Source organism: Colletes gigas, unplaced genomic scaffold (assembly GCF_013123115.1).
Source record: "Colletes gigas isolate AHSC1104 unplaced genomic scaffold, ASM1312311v1 Colletes_gigas_Sc00013, whole genome shotgun sequence".
Classification (NCBI taxonomy): Eukaryota; Metazoa; Arthropoda; class Insecta; order Hymenoptera; family Colletidae; genus Colletes; species Colletes gigas.
In genome coordinates, this window is record NW_025106642.1 from 7,278,459 (window position 1) to 7,304,209 (window position 25,751).

A 25,751-nucleotide genomic window follows, 5' to 3' on the forward strand; every position below is an offset into this window, starting at 1 on the left:
CCAGCGAATCTATATCAAAAATGCAACCGTAAGTAGAGAAACAAGACGTCGTCCTTTTTTCAGTCAGATACTTTTGGGAAAAATGCTTGTGATATATTTAAAACGTTTGTATAAAAATGTTTTCTATTATCGATTATAATAATAAATACTTATTTATAACAATATGATAGTTGGCCGTTTCTTTATTAAAATCTAGCATCCGTTCGACGGAAAACAATAGTGAACTTCCGGTGGACTTCAAAGTATCAACGATGCATAAGTGGTCAATCCTCGCCAGAGGTCGACACTTCCTTCTCGATTTGTAAAAGTGCGGGCATTGTGGTACAATTCTACGGTCAGGTTGTACCACACGAGTGAAATCAGAGGTGTGCCAATTGTTCTCGTTCTTTCCAGTATTAGCACACGTCTTCACATATTCACTTCCCATAACTTAAAGTAATTATCGATCACCTCGAGGAACCACTCGCGTTGTTGAGTATCATTGAAAATAGGCGCCAAAGTTCGCAGCTGAAGCTGCAACAGCGCCTCGTTTCCCAGCAACCCGTCGAGTTGCTTCAAAAGTGTTGCATCTCCGTGCAATTTCAGCAGGCTTGCATGGGAGAAAATGTAATATTGGTTTCGAAGACGTTCCACTGCCCATGCTTCGACGGTACGGTTTCCGCTCGCGGCTTGTATGGAACCAATGTGCTCGGCGTACCACGGCGAAAAATAGTTACTTAATTCGACATTTGAGAGATTCCCCACGCCGCGCATCTTCAAACGTTCCTTTATACGCAGGTATGCTTGAGGCGTGTAAACGAATACCTGGAAAAAACACAGATTTGTAATTATTGCCAGTCATTTCCTCATACTTTCTTTCCTCTGATATACCGTTTGCCAAAATGGCGGGAAATATAGTAATGTATGCAATTTATGCAGTATCAAAAGATATACGTTGCAAAAGTAATTTTATTTGTTAAGTACCTATATCAAAGTAAGGTTAATAAGAATAAAAATTGGATTAGGTTGGAGGATACGTTTGATAATAGATGTCGCGCAATTCATATGGTGTTGATTTTACCATACGACAGTACAGTTCATGAATTCCTTTTTTATCGGCACAGGCGTGCACGGTCGATATTGTAATTATTCTCAAACTGAGGCAATACATTTTATGCATCTATAAATCGTTTGTCTTGCACAAGATATCTAATCGAGGTTGTACACGATATAAAACGTTTATTGTTGCACGTGCAAAATTGATTACGTAGATCTTTGGAGAGGAATAGAGACGATTGTGATCAAATCAAGACAAAATCTTAATATTTCCACGACACGTGATTACATCGACAAGGACATTTGTAATTAATAAATAATCGAGCTCTCAAGGTGTATCGTAATGAATGTCAAATAGAAGAGTTACGCAACCTATGTCTACTCGAATACAATGGTAGGAAGTATTACATAGACAAGGAAGTAAACAGTTCCCAAGTAAGCCTATTAGAAAATCATTACATCTATTTTGTATTCATAAGATAATGGTTAAACAAATGTTCCGTCAAGTTTCGATGTTACTTATGGTATGCTTAATTCCGTCACTATATAAATTATAGTAGGTACAAATTCAACTGGCCGTTCAAGGCCATGTCTCGACTGCAAATACCGTCACACATTACTATTTTTCTTACGGTATCGTTACGTGCCTCGTTATCCTACGTGCAACCTTTATCCGTCTTTTTACTGTCAGTCAAACCTATTTACCTCCATATTTGAAGCAGACAGCGTGTGCATGCCGGACTGCACAGTTTTTAAGCAAATAATGAGGCGGAGTGAAAGGACGAGGAGTACTAACCGAAATTATGGGTCTATCAGACCCATTCGCGACTAAAGAGAAGCAAATTAGAGAGAAACAAGTAAATTTTTTGAGTAATCAATCACATAGATTGTTTTAGAATGTATTCTGTAGACGTTATGTGTCCTATGTGATTTATGTATGACGGTACACCGTCAAGTTTCACCCGAGTAGCAAGACAGTTCTTGAACGAATGATTTTCTAACAAATGGATAGGTCATGCAAGACTTATTGCCCAGCCTGTTCGTTCCCCGGATTTAAATCTATTGGACTTTTATTTTTAAAGACGATTGAGGACATTTATTTATTCAATTCCCCTTTGTCTGTGTTGAAACACATCGGCAACGTACGCGAGAAGGTTGCTAAAGGATGTCTGCAGAAGATAAGTAGCTACTCATTACTACAATACGCAGACTACGCGTATTTTTATATTGATCAATGAAATAGGCATTGAACAGCGACTTGATCGTTATCTTTCTTCTCTTTACAGAAGGGTGTTTCTGGAAACAGACTGGTAAACGACTCTTCGGCGACACTCAAGAAACCAGTGCCAGTTACTCAACATTTTCTTTAGCCACTCGTAACTCGAAAAGGAAGGTATGTAGGACATTTCTTCGTAGGATATTTTGTTGGCTTTTTACACGCATTGTATAACCTCACCTGGTACAACGAATTCCCCGTAACGTAGGCGGCGATGTAGTGCGAGCCAAAGTTCTTGATGAATCGAACCACGCTCGCGGTGTCGCCCACCGTGACGTTGCTCGTTTCCCTGAAAACGGCCTCGTCGACGATCATCGACTCCGCCGTGCCCGCGAGCTTCTCGTTCTCACGGAATCTGGCGACGCGCACCAGCACGTAGCAGTGTTCACCGGTGATGAACGACGAGTTGATACCCAGGTGACGAGCCACGGCCGCCTTGGTCCAGCTACCGGTGAACGCTCGCCACGGTCTCTCCAGCCTCTCGAACGTGAAGTCCCGGAAATAGGCCTGCAGAAGCTGCCGGATGTTGTCGCAGAACTCCATGTGAAAGTCACCGTCGAAGATCACGGTCTGCTGATGCTGCTTGTTGACTGCGGCGACCGGATTCGTGAAAACGTCCAACGTCGGCTCCCGGAATATCCAGGTTTCGGTGTCGTTCCTGGGCAACACTCTCATGCTGATGCTCAGGTAGCCGTATCGGCTGAAGATGTTCACGGCGCCGCCTAGACGCGGCCTCTGCGACCCTCCGTTGACCCGTACTCCCACCAATAACGCAAGCATCCACGCCAGGACCAAAAATCGCGAACGCGACCACATCTCTCGCGGCTGCCTGCGGCGGAAGCACCTGGAACATCAACAGACGCGGTAAGTTTTGTTGCTTTTATCTTTGAAAATTTATTTCCGAGGTTTATTTTTACATTTATTTACGTTGTGAATTCAACGTTCGAGAAAGTAAAAAATCGTGCTTTTTAAGAAACTTATAAATAATTCAATATCTGGTCACAAGTATTTTAGAAATGGAAAAATTTTAAGCGCCTGTTACCTCATAAATATTTATCACTTAATGATCGAAAGTGATCGTCAACTGGTTTTTTTAGTTGGCATAGGTGTGCGTATTAATTTATATAAGCGTATTTTCTAAAATCGCGAACAAGTTTCTACGGGACACGGGAATCCCCGAAGCATCTCAAAAATTGTTTCGTCGGGAAACGGGAATGGAAATTAGTTGAAATTAGTCGAACAGATCGAACAGATTGTTTAACGCTAATTTTGGCGTAAAATAAGCAAACGCGATATGAGTTGCATATTTCAAGCTCTATGAATGCGTTTACACGGCTTTTGAATTGGACAGTATCCGCGCCATGAGCATATTTACCCATCCGATGCTTGACTTCTCAACGATCCTCGAGGAGTGCTTTTGAAGTGAAAAGGAAATAGTAAACGATGATACGAACCACTCGCAAAGAACGAAACAATCATCGAAGTAACTAAAGAAATACAATAACAGGGTTCATCAAATTCGATTTGATCTTTTATACGTGATATTAAATATCAGTCGTACAGATAGAAATTATCGCGTAAATACTCGGATAAGATGAACGTGATCTTTCTTATTGAACTTTCCTGCTCTCGAATGAAAAATCTGATATCGCTATAATTTCATATTCGTACACGCGAGCGTGTGTTCGTTAATGGCGCCCATATTTTAGGACCACGAATCGATTTGCACTTACACGGTAATTACGCGATCGAAAGGAAACGAGTTTTTCATATTGAGATGGTAGTTTAGAAATGCGGATTCTTATGAAGTGAAACGCGATAGACTGAAATTAACTGTTTAATATGCATCCGACGCGGGCGCTTTCCGTTTTACAACCGCTATGCGGATCCTTGGCGTTTGTTGATTTGTTTCTTCCCTGTCGCCTCGGTTCCCGTGATTTCACTTAAACAATTTAACTTGTTTCTTTGTCAGAACGAATTTAGTATCGGTTGTTCGTACACGGTAGAAATAATCGACGAGCTACGGAACGATTAGCGAGCCACTGACCTCCAGACACAGTCTGCACAGGTGTACTGGAAACTTACATTTTTATTGCGCCGTTAACGACACTTACGCTTCGACCACAGCGTCCAGGGATGTCTCGTCCCACCGATCGTTAACGATAGATCGTCTCGATCCACGCGAACGGCACTCACTAGACAACTCTGGCGAGATCGAGTGAAGATGCTCGCCAGAGAATGCAGCGAGAGACGAGTTTTGCACTCTCGATCGGTGGCGTATATCGGTGTGCCGGATCGACAAGTGCACGCGTGCACTTCTATCTCGTTTTGTAGGTCTAGGTCAGCGATTCTTGACCATCGTGCAACGACACGCCATCGTGTCGTACTTTACCCGTCGTCGTTCATCATATTTTCCGAGCTTACATTCGAGTAACGCGACGTCTTGCAACAAAATGTTAAGAAATCTCATAGATTGGATTTATTGTTCTTCGTTTCGCGGCTCCTGAGGCTCGAACCTCCTCCAAGCTGGTGGTTCGTTCGCCTCAGTCGATCGCGTGCAGGCGAACCTGTACATCTTGATAAACGTCCACGTGACGGGATTGATTGCTATGCACGTTGGCTGCGATTTATGCGCCACTCCGCGTTAACGGTATTGTTGGAAGGGGACTATGTTTGTCCGGTCAGAGTGCTCGATGGAACGCATAGCTGAAAACGTAGGCTACATCCCTACCGTTTGGTGCACGTTGCACCACGCAAACAGGATGCTAGAGTCTTTTTTTAATCGCTTAACGCGATTACCTTCCATCGAATTATTTCCCAAAATATCGCCTGTCGATAACAATTTAAGAAAAAGCGTTCCAAAGGCAACCATGCGTTGCGCTAGCCCTTGGACTTCTTCCAACCTGGCAATCATTCTAGCGATTGTTTTGCTTCGACGCGTTTCTGGAGAAATTGCTGACAATTACGCGAATGCTTCGGTCTCGTTGGCTCGTTACGCTCGGCGGAAGAAATACGGTGAGGTCATAAATACTGTAACAAGCGAGAACGTTGATGGTCTGGATTGATGCCTCGTGGACGCGAACGCTTTAACTCCTCTTTGACCCGCGAGGTTGGCTGAAAATTAACCTTCGTACGATGGAAACGTGGAATTAACAGGGGAAAGAATGTCGCGGATACGTAACCGTATCGTAACGTTAATTAATGCGGCGAAACGTCATTGTCCTTACGAGAGCGTGCACAGACAGAGGCAAACGCAATGGAAAGAACGAAAGGAACCTGGACTGTTAATGTGTGCGAAGTCGTGACTCCTCGAGTGCAACGTTTCTTAGAACAAACTGTAGCGTAATGTAGGCGTTGCTAATCATCCGGTGACAAGACACGAGGAACGAATTCGTTGGACACCGTACGAGTTACGGTAACGAACATCGGGGAATGTCATCTGTGAGGCCGGACCTTTCACCATTGCACATCCCGACGGTTTCGATGGGACATCGACGACGAAGATCAATTGGACCCGGCACTCTGACGAAATTAAATTTCTATGGAGACGTTCGCGAAAGTCGTTACTAGATCAAATCCATTTGCTTTGGTTATTCCGTACGCTCTATAATTGGCAATTTGATTTATAAATTGCAACACTTTCACAGAACAACGATTTACCGCACGAGATGAACGTATAACGCATCCTCTTATACGCGGTTTCTCTTTCTGCATTACAGTTTACACCGTCGCGACAGTTACGTAGCACCGTGTATCGCAATAAGGGAGAAAAAGTTATTTTTAGCTGGTGAAAGATGTGGTTCTTGATATCGAGACTTCGTATGAATCAACTGAAATTCGAGGGATAGGTAATGGCTACAGATTTGAGAAACACGTTAGACGGTCCTAGATCTTTAGACTACGAAAGATCAGATCCCCGTGGAAAATAGAGCTCAATATGTGGAGCTATAGAATTACCGTATAAATGGCCTAAGCTAGTAGAATGCTATAGAAAAGGTATCTGACTCATGGAACACGTTATAGCCAACCTCAAACACGTGGAACTCGATATCGACGACCGCAAACTTGCGCGGGTAGTATAGTTGACATCAGATTAGCGGAAGTTGATATCGGTGAAGTCACGTATTCTAGGAAAATCAGAGGAAACTCTGATCCAGAGATTTTAGAGTTTCTCAGATGTATTGGGGACCAATTCCCAAGAGTCTCAGATAAATCCACGTGTCTGACCACCATTCTTGGTACCAGCAGTATTCTGACATAGATACAGAACTTCTATTATGTTTGAAACGCTTTAGACCTATTGGAAGCCTCTGGTAACCTCTGGTATCTCAGGACCCCGGCACCCTCGATGCCTAACGGAACTCCTGGCATTCTTGGGACTCACACACTCCTTTCATTATTTATAAGGTCCGTGGGATCGTCTATATCGAGCCTTGCAAGTCTGAGGTCTCTATTTTTAAGCCTTACGTATTCGTTATTTCTTTTATCACCCCCAGCGAGTCTGAGATCGTCTGGATTCCCTCGAGTTCGACGCCAATTGTATCGTGTTTCATAAGTTGAACGCTGTCTCGCTCGTACGACGTTATTTACGCGAAGTCTCGTGAATCCGTGATTACCAATATCGATCCTATAAATCTGAAATCGCCTTTATCGTGCCTTGCGAGTTCGAAAACATCTGTATTGCGTTGCCATGCCCCAGATAGTCCGCGTGGGAAACTGTCCGTTTCAAGTTGTACGTTTCTAAGGTTGACTGTACCGATCCTCCCGTTTATGATAGATCCTGCGTCGGGTTTTACCAGTTCTAGATCATTTATTGCGGATTTGACAGATCATGGATAGTCTTTATATGAAATTTCATGCGTTTGTCGCGTTGAACAAAACGCGGAGGTCTCTATACTAGGTTCGCTGTCTCCGAAGTCGCCCGCGGCGGATTCCACGTGTTCCAGGAGTCGTATCTGTCGAGTCCTTCGAGTCATTTGTATTCGATTCTGGTCGTTTGCTTCAGACATCTCGAGTTCACGGTCGTACGTCATGAATTGCACGATTTCAAAGTTCCCGGTTTTGTGTCTGTCGAGAGTCCAAGGGCGACTGTTTCGAACCTCGTCCTCGGTTCACGTCTGTCCGATGACCCTTCAGTCTCGGTTCCTTACGTTGCATTCCACGAGTTTAGAGTCGTCTCACTCGAGCTCAACGACAGTATAATAGTTCTGCGTATGAATCTTGACGCGATATGCTAGGTCCCATTAAGATAGAACAAACAATGAGATACAGAATGTAGAGTAGAAATTGTTAAACGTATTATCGCAGGTACCTTGGAATATTTACGATTCGTGTAGGTTCAGCAACAAAACGTAGCTGTATAAGCGAGGCCTAACGAGAACCAAGCAAGTCACGAAGTGTGATCGGAGTGAAAGTGAAATTGAAGTCCCCCGCGCGACACTTTAGCCCCAGCTACCCGCAGGCTTTTAAAAGGAGCCGATCTTACGATCGCTAGAATTTTCAGTAGTCCTCGATCCAATCGATATTTACTTAATCGAACGTTAAACTAATATTTCGTGCTCATCGAGATCCTATCGAATCGTTTTAAACGAGGTTCCTCGAGTACGATTGTTTAAACTTACTGTCCCTGACCTACATTCGCCGACGTGCTTTCGCCAACGAAAATTCGCGATGCACCGACTGTTCCAAAATCCTGTATACTCTTGGACACTTTCGAGCACGGCTGTCTCTGTGGTCCCAATAACCTTTCTACTATCTTCGGTCATTAACACACCGGTTAAATGAAAGGAAAATGTTCGAAAGTGGTCATTTTTTCTGTTTACACCATATGGAATCGGGAAACGAACAATAATACCTATTTTCTCATTCTTTAATTCATTAACGAATCGCCCATTTTCGAACAGTGTTTTTTAAAATTTTCCTACGAGACCCTCCCAGCTGGAATTGTTCGTCGAAACGGTGCCTGGCGACAAGGACTATCGCGAGGACTATTTCCGTAACGATAAGCAAATAGCTGCGCCCTCTTCGAAATTAATCGCGCTCGAAACATCGTCCGTTGATAAAACACCCACATCTGCACGCCGGTGGGCTTACATAATGGGAAGCACCTTATCGATTTATCTCGAAAGGAAGATCGTTCTACATACCCAGATTCACAGTTACCGCTTTACGAACGAAAGTAACCGTACATATTCATGAGGTTACGACAAAAGGGGTCCGTCGTGTAGAACGTCTGCGTTCCACGGTGATTTCATCCGTTCGATTCTGTATATCAAGGCACGTGACGAGAAACACGTTTTCGCGCCGGCAGTTCGCGACATCGACACATAATATACCATGCATCAACGTAGATTAAGGATACTTAGACTGGAAATGGGGGAATGATTCAGAGTTGGCGAAGAAAAGTTGCCATGGTCCATTTTCCATTCCTTGTAAATCTTAAATCGTTCGGTATAATCTTAGACACTCGTTGTTTAAAATCATATATCGTGTTTATACAAACGTATCGATAATTTCTACCATGGATGTATACATATATTACGGTAAAAAACTTTCACTTCACGACTTAAACGACGTGGTCGAGGTTTCCTGGAGGTTTATTCGCTGGTTCGGTTCTTTTTATGAGAATGACGGTCGACCAAAACCGCGAGCAAAACTTCCGATGATTCTCTGCGCGTCACATACTCATCGTCTGTAACGCGCGTAGGTATAGTCGAGACGACCCAAGCTTCCGAATTAGTAAAACGGAAGTGGAACTGGTTCCACTTTCGCCATTCTCTGTTCAGCGCAGGAAAGTGTCTTGTCGCCTTGATTAGAAAGAAGTTCACGGGCGAACCGTCAGGTGAAGTTCACAGATTGCACACATTGTCGGTGCTTTAACACACGCACGATCGTAACTATTCTCCGTCAGATTTCAAGGATACCTTTGTCGAAAGTGAAATTTCATTCCTCGGACGATCTCACACCGACTCGCTCAAGCACCGTTGCTTTTTGCATTAATATCTAATTCTCTCCTGTTCTCGGAGACAAACACTTTCGTTCGCGATGCGAAATGGAAAGTTTCGTAAAATGTAACATTACGATCGTAAACAGACGCGTTGTTTCGGCAGGATAAACTGATGGTGCAGCGAGTACCGCATTGAACTGTTGTGTAACAAGCGTTATGCATTAAACGCGCGGCTGAACAAGGGGTCTGTTTATAGAATAAACAGGTTTCTCGAGCATTTGCAATCGAGAATGCTCGTTAGTTTGCTCGCGAGACTCCCTCGTGCCCAAAAGCGAGGACCTGTAACTTACGAAACGCCTCTGAATTTTAATTGTTTCGATCGCTACAACTTTATTGTATTTTTTCGAAAACTAAAAATATAATTTGCGTGAACGATTATGTACAAGGAGATCACGATTCACAGAAAATTCGGAGCGACTCTCCATCTTTAATTTCACCGAAAGATTAAGCGTTTCACGTTGGTTCGCGCCACGCTCGACTCGTGACAAAAGAAGTGACACGTGTCATTCGTTGTGAGGAGCACGTAACCATACGATAGCACAAATCGCGATTTTCGACCGGTCGTGGATTTCGATTCGTACCTTTTCGCTGGTCCTACGCTTCGGGGATACAGCAACGACGTATAATCTTGGAAAAGATACTCTGACGAATGAAACACCACGCGTACGATGCGTTATCTTGCACGCGCGATAATAACACGACGAATAGACGCGTCATGAAAAATCACCATTGAAATAACAATCGAGTACGCGATGGACGGTGCGATTCAGTTGTCGCCGCTACAAGGAGCGAGGTCTACGTGACGCAGAAGTCAATGGGGAAGAATTATTTAAGTATCGTCGTGCGACCGGGACTTGAAAGGGGTCTTGCTCGTCGGATTGGACACAGGAAGCGGTGCCACAGTGGAACGATTCCGGTCGAAATGTTTCTTTTCGTCTAACCGACCGATTTAAATATCCCAATCTCGGCGTGCAGTGATATTTATGTCACCGCGGCGACCGGAAATCCCGAACGCCTGGCCGAAATAATAATCTCGCTGTTTCTAATTATTATTTCCACACGCGATCGTCTCTTTTTATCACAAGTTATTATAAGATTGGCTATTTAATTAGTTAATTATTTTCAAACGAGATAGTAGCGAGGAGTTTGAAATATCTCTCATGAAGCAACAAACGAGTGAAATATTCGTGATCAGCATCATCGAGGCCATTTTTGCTATTTTACTGATGATAAAGCGCCGGGAGACGATGTTCTCTTTCTAACGACCTCGCAAATACGTTTGTTCTGCATAGTCATCGACTTTCTCGCAGATTCATCGAAGTAAACACTCGGTTAGCGTGGTTTAGCAGAATCAACGCCGATGAATTCGCAGTTCGCGTGTGAGTTTCAAGATGTAGAGACTGGAACTAAATTTTCCATCGATAGGATTGAAAGTTCACAGAGAAACCGATAGAGAGAGAGAAGAAGAGTATAATAAACGATTGGACGATTTATATTTTAACCAGACAAAATTTCGTATCAAATTTTGTTTAGCTTCCGTTGTAAATAGGAAATATATGTATAACAAAGATGAAAGGAGAGAGTCTCCAGTTCCCATTCTCTTGGAACACTCTAACAATGCGTATTAGAAATAGATAAAACTTTACACACGAACAGTTCCGAAACTACTCGTGATTGATCCATAATTCAGTCTTCGTTGGAAGCGGCAAAGCTTCCTTTTTAAAATGGTTTTTGGTTTTTGGCGATCCGACTTTCCGTTTTCGAGATATCGTAATTTATGTAACGGGGTGATTTTTTTAATTCGACCATCTCTTGTCTTCGTCTGACCCGTCTGACAGACCTCTCTTTCTCGCACGTGAGTCGCGACCGCGTGACGTCACGTTTACTATTTACTACGAGCACGTGCCGGTCAACGACCTTGACAAGGCCGCAGTGCGAGTTCATTCACCTCGCGACGTAAACAAACACTTCGGACCCTCATATCTCCGGAACTAGCCACCGCATCGACTTGAAACTAAAATCCTCATATCTTCGGAACTAATTAAGCTATCGACTTGTTCGAGCACTCGTTTTAAAGGGCATTTCATCCTCTATCCAATGACTATACCAGCTACTATAATTTATGCCATCTTCTATATTTATTTCGATATTTATTTCGACGCTGTATACCTAAAGAAGTTCCAGCAATTCTTATTGATTATATGACTGATGAGCGATGAAACTGGATTATAAATTGTTTATTTAATTGGAAATGAATATAAATTTGTTGACACGGTTCTCCGTGTACGCTCCTGGAATGGTACGTACAAGCAGAAGATATGTAAAAAAGCCAAGGACGCGTTGCAACTGTATCCGATTTCATAGCTTCAGCCTGAATTGTCGAACTTTTGCCCGACATGGGCAAATGGAGCAATTGATTCCGCCGCGGTGCTCCGAGTCGCTGATACTTTCTAAGATCGTGTTTCGGTTTTTCAATTCTCGAGGCGACTTAAACGGAGATCGAACATGAGTAATGCAGATATTATCTAATAATTCTAATAAAAATGAGTTATAGTTCACATTTTAGATGCTATGAGTCATTCCTGAGCAATGGACGATTGTGCAGTCCTCATTCGAGTTCAGAAATAAGTAAAATAAATTAACCAGTTCAGGAAACTATGTATAATTTTGGAGTATCGGGATCCACAGCTTGAGGATCGGTATCACGCGAACCCTAATGGCAAATATTCGATTCTTCTATGGTCGGTACTGCGCAAAGTCTGGTGTGTCTTTCAATTAGCATCAATCACATTGTTCCAAAGGGTGCAGATTAAAGTGACGCGTTGACGCCATTCCTCGCATTGCAAGCGTATGACTGATTTAGAAAGGGAGTCACGCAATTCGCAAATAGAATCCACAAACACGTCCGCGGTGGCCGTGGTGATTTTTGTTCGAAACGTCCACGTGTTATCGTAACGCAGACGGGATTACTAATGGTTGAAATTTATAAACGCTTACGTGCGCTGCTCGTGCAACGACACGAGCCTCGCCATTATTCATCGGTGCGTTGACTCTGTGCACGTGCACTTCGCTCCTTCGAACGAAACGATTCCACTTGGCCGAGGAGTTCCCCGATTATCGCTCGCGTTTGTCCACCAATCGCCGTTAAACGGTCGCGTTTTACACGAACAACGTGACGGACCTACGAAAACCTTCCTCGCGACGGTATTTATAAACGCCGAGTGCGTGCACAGCTTTTCGCGGAGGTCTTTGCGTACGTCCTTGAGATTTCACGAAGATTCCTTCTTCTGATTTTGATAGTATTAACACGTACGGGCTACGTGGATCATTTGAGGGGGTCTTTACACGAGCGTACAAAAATCCTCGTTTATTTCGCTGTCACTTTTACGAAGACTTGCATCGATGCACCCTATTTGTTGTTTGTCCTTCGAAAAAAGGCCTCTTTTATTCAGTTCTATTTAAATGCACGTTCCTTTGCACTAAACTAATGAATAGCTTTTACTCTTTGTCGCGTCGAAGACAGTCTTCTGTTGGAATTTGAACACGCGAATAAAAGTTTGCTTTTCTAACATCTGCTCTTAATAGCCCAGCACTCGATGGAGGATTCTTCCCCGCCCAACTCGGTTTCTTCAGATAAAATATTAATCGAGCGCGAGCTGTTCTCTCTCGGCGATTCTATCGCGGCAGCTTCGTCTTCCGCGAGCGGTCGACTGTAATCACGGCCGCATGCCGGGTGTCCATTACTCGTGCACGAATTGCACGCGATGGGCCCCGAGGGTCAAGAAATCGGGATGGACTTACCCCACCGGATCACACAAGTTTATTCCACTTCCGTTAATCAACATTCCCCTCCGCATCGTAAAGGCTCCATTCCCCTCCACGACACTAATTGTTATGGGTCACTGACTGAATGCTTGTTGCAAGACACCAGAAGATAACGCGTCGAGTTCCCAGCGTTGCCGTTCCCCAATCACCGTTGCACTTGTTGCGACTGCACACTTGTTGCACTAACTCGTATACAGGCCAAAACAATCCTCGGCCTGGTCCGTATCTTGTCAGTTTTTTATACCTCCCTCGAGGATTAATTTGCCCAAAAACGATACGCGCGTCGGACGATAACCGATTTATCGCAGGAAAAGTATCGCTATCGACGCGACGATAAGCGTTATCGTCTTCACTAGCGAACCAGAGGGGACGGTTTTACCAAAGGAAAAATTCCAAAACAGGAAAACCTAGAATACAGGCGAGATTCTGTAGGGACCAGTCGATACAGCATACTCTTTTTGCGATTCACCGATTTATTTTGTATGTATTTTTCTTAGTATATACTGAGAAACTGATTTTGGAGAGAATCTAGTTACATAAAAATGTTACTCACGCGTGAAGATTGCATTTGCAATACGATCGGCGTTATCGTTGAAGCGCTAACATTTCTGGCGAACGAATGCACAAAGTTGACAGAGGTAAACGATCAACTTACGCAGACGGTGCGTTATTGCTTTCGCATTGCAAAGTCTTCGCGACAGTCGAATTTATACCATTTTAATCGTAGGACGTAAAATATAAATATAAGGACAAAGTAGTGATTCAATGATCAACATTAAAGTTTACTTCTAACTCAAGGCTTTATCGCTAAATAGATTTTCTTCTTTGTCGAGTAATAGTGATTTCAAAAACGTCTAGGAGTCTAGTTAGTCACTGAATTGTCTTTTTAGCACGTGCATTCGAGATTTGTAGCCAGGCGATACGTAATGCAAAACTGGTTTACCGTATCCTGCTCAGTTTTGCGCGATGATATGCTTTTATGACGTAAAGAAAATAGAGAAAAATCATTGCTCGAAGCTATATTAAACGAGATTTTACAAACAGGAAATATATTTATATTCCTGTTATGCCAATGCACATTCGTGTCAGCGGTTCGTATTATTTTCTATATGTATCACTTTTTTTTATTTACAAGTATCGCGAATTTTTAACGGGCAAATGGTCATGTTACAAACAGACCTTTATAAATAGACTGCGTTTGATAACCTTGAGTAGTCGTAACTACTTTAGCATATTCTTCGATCTTAATACGTTTATTGAGAAAATAAAGCGTGTGAAGAGACGAGGCGTGGTTGAGTTGCTATTTCCAAATCTAATTAAATTTTTCTTGTTCGAATCGAGAGTACTATTGCTTTATTTCTGCGTGGAGCTTGCCTCGTACCAAATAAATTTCGTGTTTTAAGGCGGTTGGAGTCGTTCACTCGATATGACGCACGAATGTAAATTAATTGCCAGACGCGACACGGTCTTGAAAAGCAAACGCAACTTTTATGAAGCATGAGCAAATTACGGATATTTGACAGAAGGAAATTGGTTTGTAAACTGCGTGCCGTGTTATTCTAGGCTGAAAACTCGACGACGTTAATCACGCTCTATTACAATAACTAGAGCAGTCTGTTTATTAAATTACTCGTTCGAGTTGTCCAGCGTTTGTACCACGCGCTTCAATCCCTTTCGAGAGATCTAAAAATAAAGTCGACTAAAAATATGTACATAGAAATTAACAAACGCCGGAATGTAATTTCGAGATTAATTAAAACATTAATTCACTAAAATCATCTTCTATAATTGCATCCCAGGCATATCGTGAGAAAGAGAACGAACGTGTACATTGTTGCTTCCATTAATAAAAATATATGACATACCAGTTATAGCACGAGGGAAAATAACCGAGATTCGCGAATAAAAACGTGTTGCAATTATATGATAATTCTGCGTCCGTTGCTTCACGCATTAACGAATTAGAATAGGAGGGAAATATTAGGTCCCGAAAAATGTCCCAGTGCCGTTTTAATTAAAAAATTATGTATAATTCAGTTTCATAAACCCGTTTTGAAATAAAAATATTGTAATTAAGGGAAAGTCGTACGTACGACTGACAATCATAATGGTACGAGAAAAAAAAATAAAAAATCGAGCTACACTATGATTTCACATTCCGACAACACTCATTATTTAGTGTCATAATTTGTCACAAAATGTGGTGTGCCCGACACACGCCTATATAATTACCAGCACCTCGTGTGTCATTTTATATCCTAGAGTAAATAATTTGACACGGCGTAAAACAGTTAATGGGATGGTTCGATAATTTCGTAATGTATAAAACGACAAATGTAGAAGTACCGCGACGTTCAAATATCAACAAGCAGACGTATATAAATGTGTTACAATTTTTGTTTAACATTTTCGCGCCTCGACGCGACGATGCTATCGAAACAATCGGTACAGCATATCGAACATTACGCATAGACAACGAACCGTGACCCATTATTGACGTAACAGTTTGTGTTTACGATACGTCATGGTTGCACGAATTACACATGTGTCAATATTGAATGCGGTACAGTTTGTACAAGTGATTGATAACGTGTCCCTACTATTCGTGTTTTCCATCAGTGACTTTGCACGGTGGTTCTTACTACACAAAATCTATTGCCACATCGCTCTGGTAAATTAAAAGAACCGGTCAAATAGGATTTCTTTAAATCGTTTAAATTACAAATTTATTTTTATTCTCTTTCACGCGTGTCATAAGTAACAATACTCGTTTACGCTATCATTAGTTACATTATTTTTATTTCCTAAGCAGCGAGCATTCAAACGCGTTTGTAATCGAGTGTTTCTTTCATTCGTGATACATACTCGCGACCTACTCTCTTAAATTGCCCAGCAATACCATCTAATTGTTCCGAGCACTTCGTACCACAAGATGAAGAATGACAATCTGCATGCCCTCGATTCTCGAATCACCGTCCGTCTCCTTTGTCTCGAAACGAGTAAAACCAGATTTTTACAGCCTCGCGATGGTCCCGCTTATTATTTCTCGTCTTGACGTTATTGTTCGCCAAGAGGAATATTCGTATTCCTTTTATATCCTCGGGAATCAGTCTGGCATTTACGAAGGCATCTTAAGTGCATCCTTAGAACAGTCTGGCACAAGAACGGTCGGTTCCCGCGGATACTCGCGCACGATAGAATCCAGCATACTCGTTTCAAGTTCTCGAAAGAGCAAAAAGTGTCCTTTTCCTCGCGTGTTCTTCGATTTTTGCTTCGACGCTGCGAGACAACTTCGGTCGGTCATCCATGTTTTTTCACGCGCGAACAAACGATTAATCTATTCGGAGAATCGAATATTAAATCGAAGGTGTCTTTATGCCTGTTGCTGGTAACGATTTGTATTTTTATTTTTGGCGGGATTATTGGACAGCTTTTTAGATTTTGCAACCTCACCGTCCATTTTCGCTTTCCATCGACGATTGTTATTCAGAAAAAGAACGAACGATTCCCATCGCGCGTCCCGCGAGACTCGTGACATTTGCACAAACATGTTGGCTCGATGAGCCGAGGGAACGCGTTGTTCTTCATGAATCGAGGATCGTCTTGCGCCACGAGTCCAAGGGAAGAGCGTTTGAAGAAGATCTGGTGCCGCATGAGAAGCCAATCGCGAAGATCTCGACGGGAGTTACGGTTTCATCGGGAACGTACCGGTTGCTAGTTTTGCAACACCCGCATAGTCTTTCAGAGTTCATCGTTCGAGAGAGACAGAGCTTGTTCGCGCGTCTTTCGACAGACTATTCGCGCTATCTTCTCGAGAACGTTGTGTCAATTTGCCACGTTCGTATTCTACTATAGGTAAATCATATTTTCGTTCCACCAACGAACCTCCTCAAATTTATCGTCTGAACTTTAAAGGTTCCCGTAAACGTTATCGATGCTAACGATATTGTCTAACCTTTTACCACCGTGTCTGAAATGCGTCTTGAATTTTATTTTATTTTCTGGAGCAATCGTGCGCTTCCATTATTTAAATTTCAATCTCATTTAGGGCGTGAAATTTGCAGGCGTTCGTATTTTCAACGAGTTAAAGAGCTAATCGGGACACATGCATCGTTGCTTCGCAATGGAATACCATAAACACCGCGTAATCGCAGAGTGCTCGGCAGAAAACAATGATTATGATATTTTCTGGAGTCCTACGACCAACCTGAATGGCTTTGAGACGTTAACCTCGAGCAATTTTTGCGTTGGGCAACGATTCCGCGGTTTATACTTGATTTGCTTGGGCGTAATAGCTGACAAGGCACTGCGCGAATCGCGAACGCGAACGCGAAGGAAAATGTGCTCGAACGAAAACAATTCCACGATCGTTGCTCAACTTTTTAACAACGTACTTCTTCTGTGCCATTTATTTCCCCCAATCTTATCGATGGCTATGAAAAACTGGAATCGTTCTCCCGCGTTATAGTTGCCATTAACATGTGCTTAATTTTGTTAATATTCCTCGTGAACTTCTGGTTGCATATTCGAACAACCAAGAATCCGTGAATCAAGGTCGCTATACTTGAAAGCATGAATAATACTCGATCCGTTAATTAGCTAAATTGTTAGTTATGCATTGCTTTATTCGCCTGGCTTGTTACTGTTTCTCATCGGTATACCGGAACTAATACCTCCAAGCTCTGTTTACTATCGAGTCTTGCATCACCAGGAACGGTTTCATAGATTGAAAAATTGTGCCCGTGTCTTTGAAATATTTATTAGTACACTCTGACTGTCTCTCAGACTGGTCTCGACCCGAAATCATTTCAGTTCGCAGCAATAACCTACTATCCACGCGAAAGCAGGTTGAAATCTGAGACAGGTTAAGTATTTCCCCCGCGAGACACAAATGATTTCCACAGGTGTCTCAAGCACGCTCGGTGCAGGTATTTATACCGATAGCTGCGATCGCTGGACGAGTAAGATACGCGGACGCATCGAGCCGAAGCAGCATTATCGTATTTATATCATTGTTTTACGATCTCGTGTCTCTCGCGAACGGTATTCATAGCTGGCAATAACAATGTTTTACGTAGGCATTGCGCGAACCGATCGATCGTGTATCGAAGCCGATCGCGGCCAATGACGTGTGTAAGGTCGCGGCGCGCTGATTTCCACCGATGATAACTTGAAAGTGCCAGTTCCTGGTATATTTCCTGCAGAACCTTGCCGCGACGCTATTCTCGAAGGCTTGTTCCTGGTTGAAAATGTGGGTAACTGGCATAAGGACGGTCGCTCGCGTCCGTCTTTCCTTCTTTGTTGCTCGAACGGGTCGCGTGTTCGCGCGGCGATATCGCGCGTACAGAACGAGTACGAAAGTACGACACCGGCGATACAGTACAGTTACACAACGCCGTGACGGCTATCAGTGTTGGGAAAATTTTACTCGCGAATCGGCGAATAAACATTTCAGATTAATTCGCGAACTCCGGTTGCGTTTCGGTTCCGTAAATCATCGCCCATTAACGGATTCTATAATCTTTCAGCCGATATGATAACACGCGTGTCGTAATTTTTACCAGTATTTCCTGTTGCAGCAATGGTAAAACCAGAAATTAGCTGAATCAATCGCGCGTAAATGTATCCCAACAAGATCGTTCCTTTTGTTCGATGTCGAGGCTTCGGGATCGGTGAGTATTTATTTGCTGAATATAACGCAGGCCCATTTTCTAGTTACACGAGGAATAGAATAAGTAGCGCATACCTTGTTCGGCTGCGTTGATGCCATCTTCTTGTTACAGTCCATTAGAATTTCAGGCTTGTTAGTGTCGATTGTGAAAGCCAAATGCGGACGGCTCGATCGCTTGTTCTTTACGGATTAGGAATTCAGGTAGAATTTCTCTGTTCTCCTTTTCGAAGGTTCCAAAAACCAGTGTATTTTCCTCCGTGAATTTTCCACTTAGCTGACTAATCCAGATTATCTCGCAGAGAAAGGCTTGCTTCGAGAGCAAAAGGAAAGGATAAAAAGAAAATGGCAAAGAACCGACATAGCCATAGAAAATTCGTATTTGTCATATTCGTCTTTGACGTTTACTTATATACTCCAGAGTGACTTAAACTTTATATGGAACGTGGAGTTGCATTCCTGTAGAGTCAGGGTTAAGTCACATCCTGGTAAGGTTAAGGTTAACAAGGAGAGGTTCCAGTTTTGATCAACTTTCGCACAGCTGCAGGTGTCAGAGTATCGAGACTAGCGGTTTATTGTTTATAGTCGCATCGTATGCGGTTAAAATTCCTAAAATGTGAGTAAAAATTCTTTAAATAGATTTTCGGGTCGTGTATTTATTTTTCCAAGGAAGAGTTCTGAATGACAACGCTGTTACGCTCCCGAGTGACTATAAATGCGGTGGGAACGTGCAGTTATGCTGTTTATCTCTGGTGCATGACATTTGCGCGCGCGTTCGCGAGTTGCGACTCCTGCACCTGCGACTGTTCCGAGTCTCGAAACTAGTCGAGACCGATAGGGGCAATAAGTCGATCCTAATGAACTCACGAGTGGCCAGATCGACTTGTTCGGCTGACTCACGGTAAGTTATCGGCTACTTTGTTTGAGAAACAGTTGCGTACGATAAATGGACAATCGTACGTTTCAATCAGTCGCTGTGCAATTGCGTTTACAATCTCCTACTGTCTTTTTTTTGCAACGCACGCGTGGCTGCTGACGTAGTTCAGTGTTTTCATGATTTTTGACCCGATATCGAGAGTTAACACCCCCGCGGCCATTGACGTAATGAACGCTACGTCGTCGCGAGTTTGATCCAAAACCGTTAGACAACAGGTTTCGAGCCGCTGACGTAATATCGCGTCCTTCGATTGTTCGCGGAGTCGAAGACTGTTGGCAGGATTTTTCATCGAAAATCGCTGGTTGCTGCACGTCTGTTGCCGTTGACTCATTGTTTCAATCCCCGTTTTTTTTTTTCTGTATTATACACCCATTACTGGCAATAGTCGCACGTGCGAATATAACGGAATACGGTTTTATACGCGAACGAGCACCGTCGATGAAATCGTTCGCTCAGTGAAACGTATCCTGGTATTGGGCAATATTCGGAGGGTAATTTCTATTATGACGCGTGTACCGAGCCGAACTGAGTCGGAGAAAGTGTAATAATAAAGGCAACGAGACTTCATCGTGATAATTCATTACGAAACTGACTCGCTTTTGCTCCGAAATGGTTCGAATATTATTTTAGTGCCTGGCTTAATTGCCAGTACCGGGTTTGAAGTTCTCGGTTTCCCAAGAGATAGAGTTGTTCGAGCGACTCGAGGATATTCTAATGGCTCAAGTTAGTCGAAACTAACGTTCAAATACTCTGCCTGGTTAGGATATTTCCAAGTTACGAGTAGTCGAACGTTTGTAATTAGCAGATAATCCGGTTAGTGTACATTATTGGGATCATAATTCGTTTGTCAGAATTTTACTATTTTTTTGTAAGATCGGTATAAGACTATTCGACCTTGCGATCCTCGAGGTTACACCATTTTGTGGTCCGGTATTCCTCTCGACAAGGTGAACCGGTATATCTGATTTAACCGAACTGTTCGCAAGTAAAGCTTGTTATCACGTGCATAATCCTGGTTATTTTGTATGATCTATTTTATTCTCTTCTTTATCACACTCTTGATAAGCAGATACGACTGAATACATAACATAACTCGCAAATAAGACGAAGTAGGGCACGTGTGAGCCTTTCTCATTATATAATATCTGCTGAATCGCTCTCTACGGTGGATCTAGTGAGTTTTTTTTAATTAATTTATACACATTTCTATTTTACTTGTACGCAAAATCGACTACGAGTCTTCTACGTTCACCTTGACCCACCTGTCCATTTCGTGGTTAGAACGATTTCGAAAATCGTCTAGGTCGCATTTCGACTGTTACTTCGAAATTCGTGTGGATATTGGGCAACCTTCGATCGTCGCGAAAAATGCTCGGTATTTGATCGAACCGTTTGTTTGTGGAAGTTTCCGATCGAACGAATCTGCCAAAGTAATTTAAAACGCGTAAATTGACGGGAGAAGCTTTCAAATTTCTGTCGAGAAATTCCCAGCAACCGCAAACCGAAATCTGCTTCGTTCGCGCTGCCCGGCGGGCTATTAATCTACCTTGCAGCTTTCGCGAGAACACGAACATCTGTGTATCGAAACACAAATCAAAACCCTTGTTTTCGCACGTGTTTGCCACGCGCGTACGTATCGGGGTTCGAAGTATCCCTTTGTTGCCCGAGGCGCGGGGCAATCGAAATTATTAATGATCCTAATAACAAATCTGACAAGATTGCTCGTGGAATGTGGTGTTAATTTCGAGGGAATATTCAACGCGTGAAAGTAACTGATCCCGATCGAGGCTCTGGAAACTCTCAAATCGTTATTCCGTTTTCAAAAGAACTAAAATATTTCAACGCGGCTACACACGAAATTTTGAACGTTGAACGCTTTAAAAATTGTGCAAATGTTCACGGTTGTCTGTAATCAGCTTGGTGGTCCCCTAAGTATAACGAGTCCAAGGCTGCGTTGCGGCAATCCAACTTTCAGTAGGCTCTGTTGTCTTCAGCCTAGTAATTATTCCTAGATACTTTGTAGCTCTTTCGTACAATGTAACGACGTCTCTACAAACTGTTCTGCTTAGAACGCGATTCTTCAAAGCCGAATCTGATAAAAAAAGTTACCCAAGACCTACTGTTCGTCCGCGAAAAGAAGGCTAACGGGTATTTACATTTCCACTCGAGTTTGTTACTCGAGAATCACGCATTACGATAGGAATAACCTTCGTTGCATAACGAAGTGTCCTTATATTCCCTCTAGGCCACTCTAATTGCACGCTTCTTTCGCGAAGAGAGGTTATGCTGAGGCAAACATCGACTGTTCGCGCTTCACCGATCGATTCCTCGAAGTATCGCGATCATCGAGTCGTGGCGCGTTGACCGACAACGGTTATCGATACTTCGAATTCGACTGAGACCAGTTTTCCGGCGATGATCGCGATCGTCGAGACACGATCTGGATCGTAATCCGGCGTTTAACACACGGCACTGGTTGAATAACGCGTTGGGTAAGTCGATACGCAATATTCGAGGAGCGTATGCACGTGTGCATGCTCGTTTCGACGATCGGTTTTCTTCCTGAAAGTAGGCCTATTTTAAAACGAAGCGGTTCCACGAGGCCTGAGTCGAGGAAATTTTCAGCTTTCGTTTTAATTCGTATCTCGTTACTTTGTATTTGTCTTACGATCAAATTCGAAAGTCTGTTCTTTGTTTGAGCAAGATATTCTCGTTCCACTGAATTTTCATGAAAACGGATCAGCACCGGAAGCATCTCGAAATTTATTTGTTCGGCTTCGAACGTGATGGGGCATAGCGTCATCGAGACTTACAATGAGACGAGGATAACAAAGAGATCTGAATTCTAATATAGAGCGACGACGAAGTCGTTATCTAACCATCTGCTTATCTCAACGAAACGCGCTGTCTTTTCTGCAATTATTACGAAAGGAGACTTGTAATTACAATTACATTCGATCAAATGAATGGTCCCTACCGAAATGACACCTAATAAGGGAGAAAAGAAAGTACAAATTGAAAGGTATAAGTAGAAAGGTGAATTTTGCAAACGACCAAGATTCCTGAGGAAAGGTTACATTGTGAAGAAGAAACGTCAGCACTCAACGGCGAGGATTTAAAGGGATATAATCGTAAATCGCGTAAAGTTGCGCCAACGCGAAAGTATACAAAAAGGTCATCTTCCACCGTGGACTTAGGAAACTCAACGGGGATAAAAAAAAATCATATACACCTGGCAGTTATTTCAAAGACACCGTTGATAGTTAATTACAATTGAAAAAATCGAATCGAAGAAAAGTTGCAGGGTTACGTAACTCACGGAACAATCGTGTCGAAGGCTTTCGCGAAGCACGGAGTACCACGACAACCACGAAAACCAGATTGGTGAACCAGCAGTACGTCGGTGGAACTAATAAACCTTTGTGGATGCAAGGTACGAAGCTTCTCGAGCACTTTGTAGCGGAAAGGAGTTCCAGAGGCAGGGCAAGAGAATGCGATGAAGAAGGATAAACCGTAGAACGTTTCCAAAGTGCAAAATGCAGGAGAGCACGAAGAAGTCGAAGGAAAAGAAAACAGTATAAAACTACGAAGAGGGGCCCCAGAAGAATGGATCCTTGAACGGTTGAAAGAGAGAAAAGTGGCACGATCGTGCCGCGTCTGCTATCGAAACACCGACGTCAGGCCGTTAAAACGAAACAGAAGAAACACATCTGTCTAGACTATGTACGAAACAATTAACAACCTCACCTGAACGTCTCAAGGATTCTCCATCTCCCCCGGTCTACCGTTGATCTTCCAATGTCGGCTGCGGCTACGTGGATCTATCGCCGGAACTCGTAACCATCGCCCCCGGACCGAATTCTCGTAAAATAACTCCGGTTCCTTGTCGCACTTTCCTTGCACTTTTATTTCCCAATCACTCTGTTCCGGGACCCGAACCCGTCGCCGAACCCGCGAACCGTGAATCCAACGATCAAGATAGCGAAAGAGTTGCTGGCTGCACGGTGTCGCGCGTCCCCCAATTAAAATCTCTCGTTACTTTCTTCGAATCCTCTCGATTTCGACGACACGCACGCGTATCGTGCATCGATGTCACTGCGCAGGATCGCGCCGGTCGTTCTCGCGGTCTCTGTGATCTCCCACGCGTCTCGACGATCCTGGCGCGTTCAGGATGCACCGGATCGACCGGACGATCGATCGATAAGGAACTTGGAAATCGAGACAGAGCCCTTTCCCCGACCGCTTTAACCGCACACCGGCGGCGTTTCCTCTTGTATCGGGCTCGCTCTGTCGGTCGCGCGTCCTCCGCCGCGAGGATCGATCGATCGATCACGATCGGCACCGTTCACCACTCACGATCGCGACGGGCCACGATCTCACCGTCAGCAGCGAGTCCCCGCGACTGCGGCGGCTATTCCGTATCTACTCTCGGTGAGCGAACGATCGCCAGTGAACGCGCGACCGTGTCCGTGTGTGCCACACGGTGCACACACGAGCCGCTATTAAACGCGTGCGCGCGAACGCGGACGAGATCGTTGCGGGAAAAGGAGAGAAGGGAGGGCAAAACTGATGGGTGGTAAACTATAGATAAGGAAGATCCTTCCCCTTCGACGACCTCGGTTCTTCCTATCGAGGATCCAGCGTCGACCCTCCGTCAACGAGTTCACCGGTGTCAACTTTCAAAGAATTGATTTTACGGTCCTGAAAATTTTTGGTGGAACTACACGGGATTTTGTAATTTTCTAAGATCGATTTTATTTAAAATAGGAGAATTGTTTTATATTTGGTAAGCTCCTAAAATCAGGTGTTTTGTATTATGATTCTATTAGTAGTAGTTTTTGAAAGGTTCATGCTTTCTCAGGATCCCAATGTTTCGCTCGTAGGATAGTACGTTAGCGAAGACGCCAGGCCACGGGAAACTGGTTTCCTTGATCCTGGATAATCGACGATCAATGATTTCTATCGCGTCGGATGGGGTATTAGATAAGAAATAGGATGTGCTATTCATGACCTTCAATTTGCCTCAGGAGGGAAGCACGCGGTTATATAAATCCGAGAGGAAGAATGTAGTCGATATGAATATGTATGCTGGGATTGGAATTATTCGGTGTATTTTAGGAGGAGTGGAATATTTGTCGCCTTAGGACGTATTGGATGTTCCGTGTTATCGTTTTAACCGTCGTATTTTATTCATTGACCATCCTAAAGTTTTAAGAAAATGCTCGCTTCAAACATGAATGAAACTCCTTAGACGCTACGAGCCCCAGCTCGTTACTTTAGTCAATCAAGTTAAAATTAGACGATGCGTACGCGTCGAATTAAGGTTTGACGATGAATGGCACGGCAACGTCATGGCTGTCGGTGTGACACAAAAATGGCGTAAATATGCGCACGATAAAACGAGGAATATAAAGTGGGGCAATCGCTTTTGAAATTTTCAACGCGTCTGTTGCAAGAAACGGTAAACGATCCCGTCTTTCATAATCGTCGATCCGATTCGCCTCATTACGCGTAAGCTTCCTTTTTACGATAGCTCTTCTTCCCGTCGTTTCTTCGACAACAATGAAGTCTAATTCGCGGCACCTTAGGCCCCTCGTTTCCGTTCTCACGTTTGTTTCTCGCAAATTGAATCGACGATACGCGTTCGCTCTATCGTCTGCTTATCGATTGCATAGAAATTTTTGTTCTGTCGTTTATTCGAATTAAAAATGTGGTCTGCTACGATGCTCGCAATTAATTAAGACGCGCATAACGGTGAGATACGCCCACACGCGAACCGTATCTCCAGCTGTCGCGTACGTCGAATGCAAAACGATCGCGACCTTGAAGAATGTTAATGATCCATCTAATAAATCGTCGTAATGCTATTCTTCCGGCGTTGATACACGATCGGAGCAGCGTTTCTCAAACCAGAGTTCGTAGACCTCTTGGAGATCTGTAGAAGGATGAAATTGGGAAAACCATGAGCTAGAAAATCGTCGTTCGATCGGATGACCGCCAATCG

General features: G+C 43.4%; 1 protein-coding gene across 2 annotated transcripts; it reads right to left on the minus strand.

Moving 5' to 3' along the window:
- LOC122399278 (torso-like protein) lies at positions 1 to 24,128 on the minus strand. Of its 2 annotated transcripts, none has more exons than XM_043399845.1 (3): positions 23,495 to 24,128; positions 2,492 to 3,155; positions 1 to 804 (listed from the first exon to the last, which is right to left on the minus strand). In XM_043399845.1, the coding sequence occupies exons 2-3, from the start codon at positions 3,125 to 3,127 to the stop codon at positions 409 to 411; spliced, it is 1,032 nt and encodes a 343-aa protein (XP_043255780.1). In that variant the 5' UTR covers positions 3,128 to 3,155; positions 23,495 to 24,128; the 3' UTR covers positions 1 to 408. The 2 variants fall into 2 exon arrangements, with proteins under 2 accessions (XP_043255780.1, XP_043255781.1); XM_043399846.1 differs by lacking the exon at positions 23,495 to 24,128 and adding an exon at positions 4,426 to 4,482.
- Between the last annotated feature and the right edge of the window lie 1,623 nt (positions 24,129 to 25,751).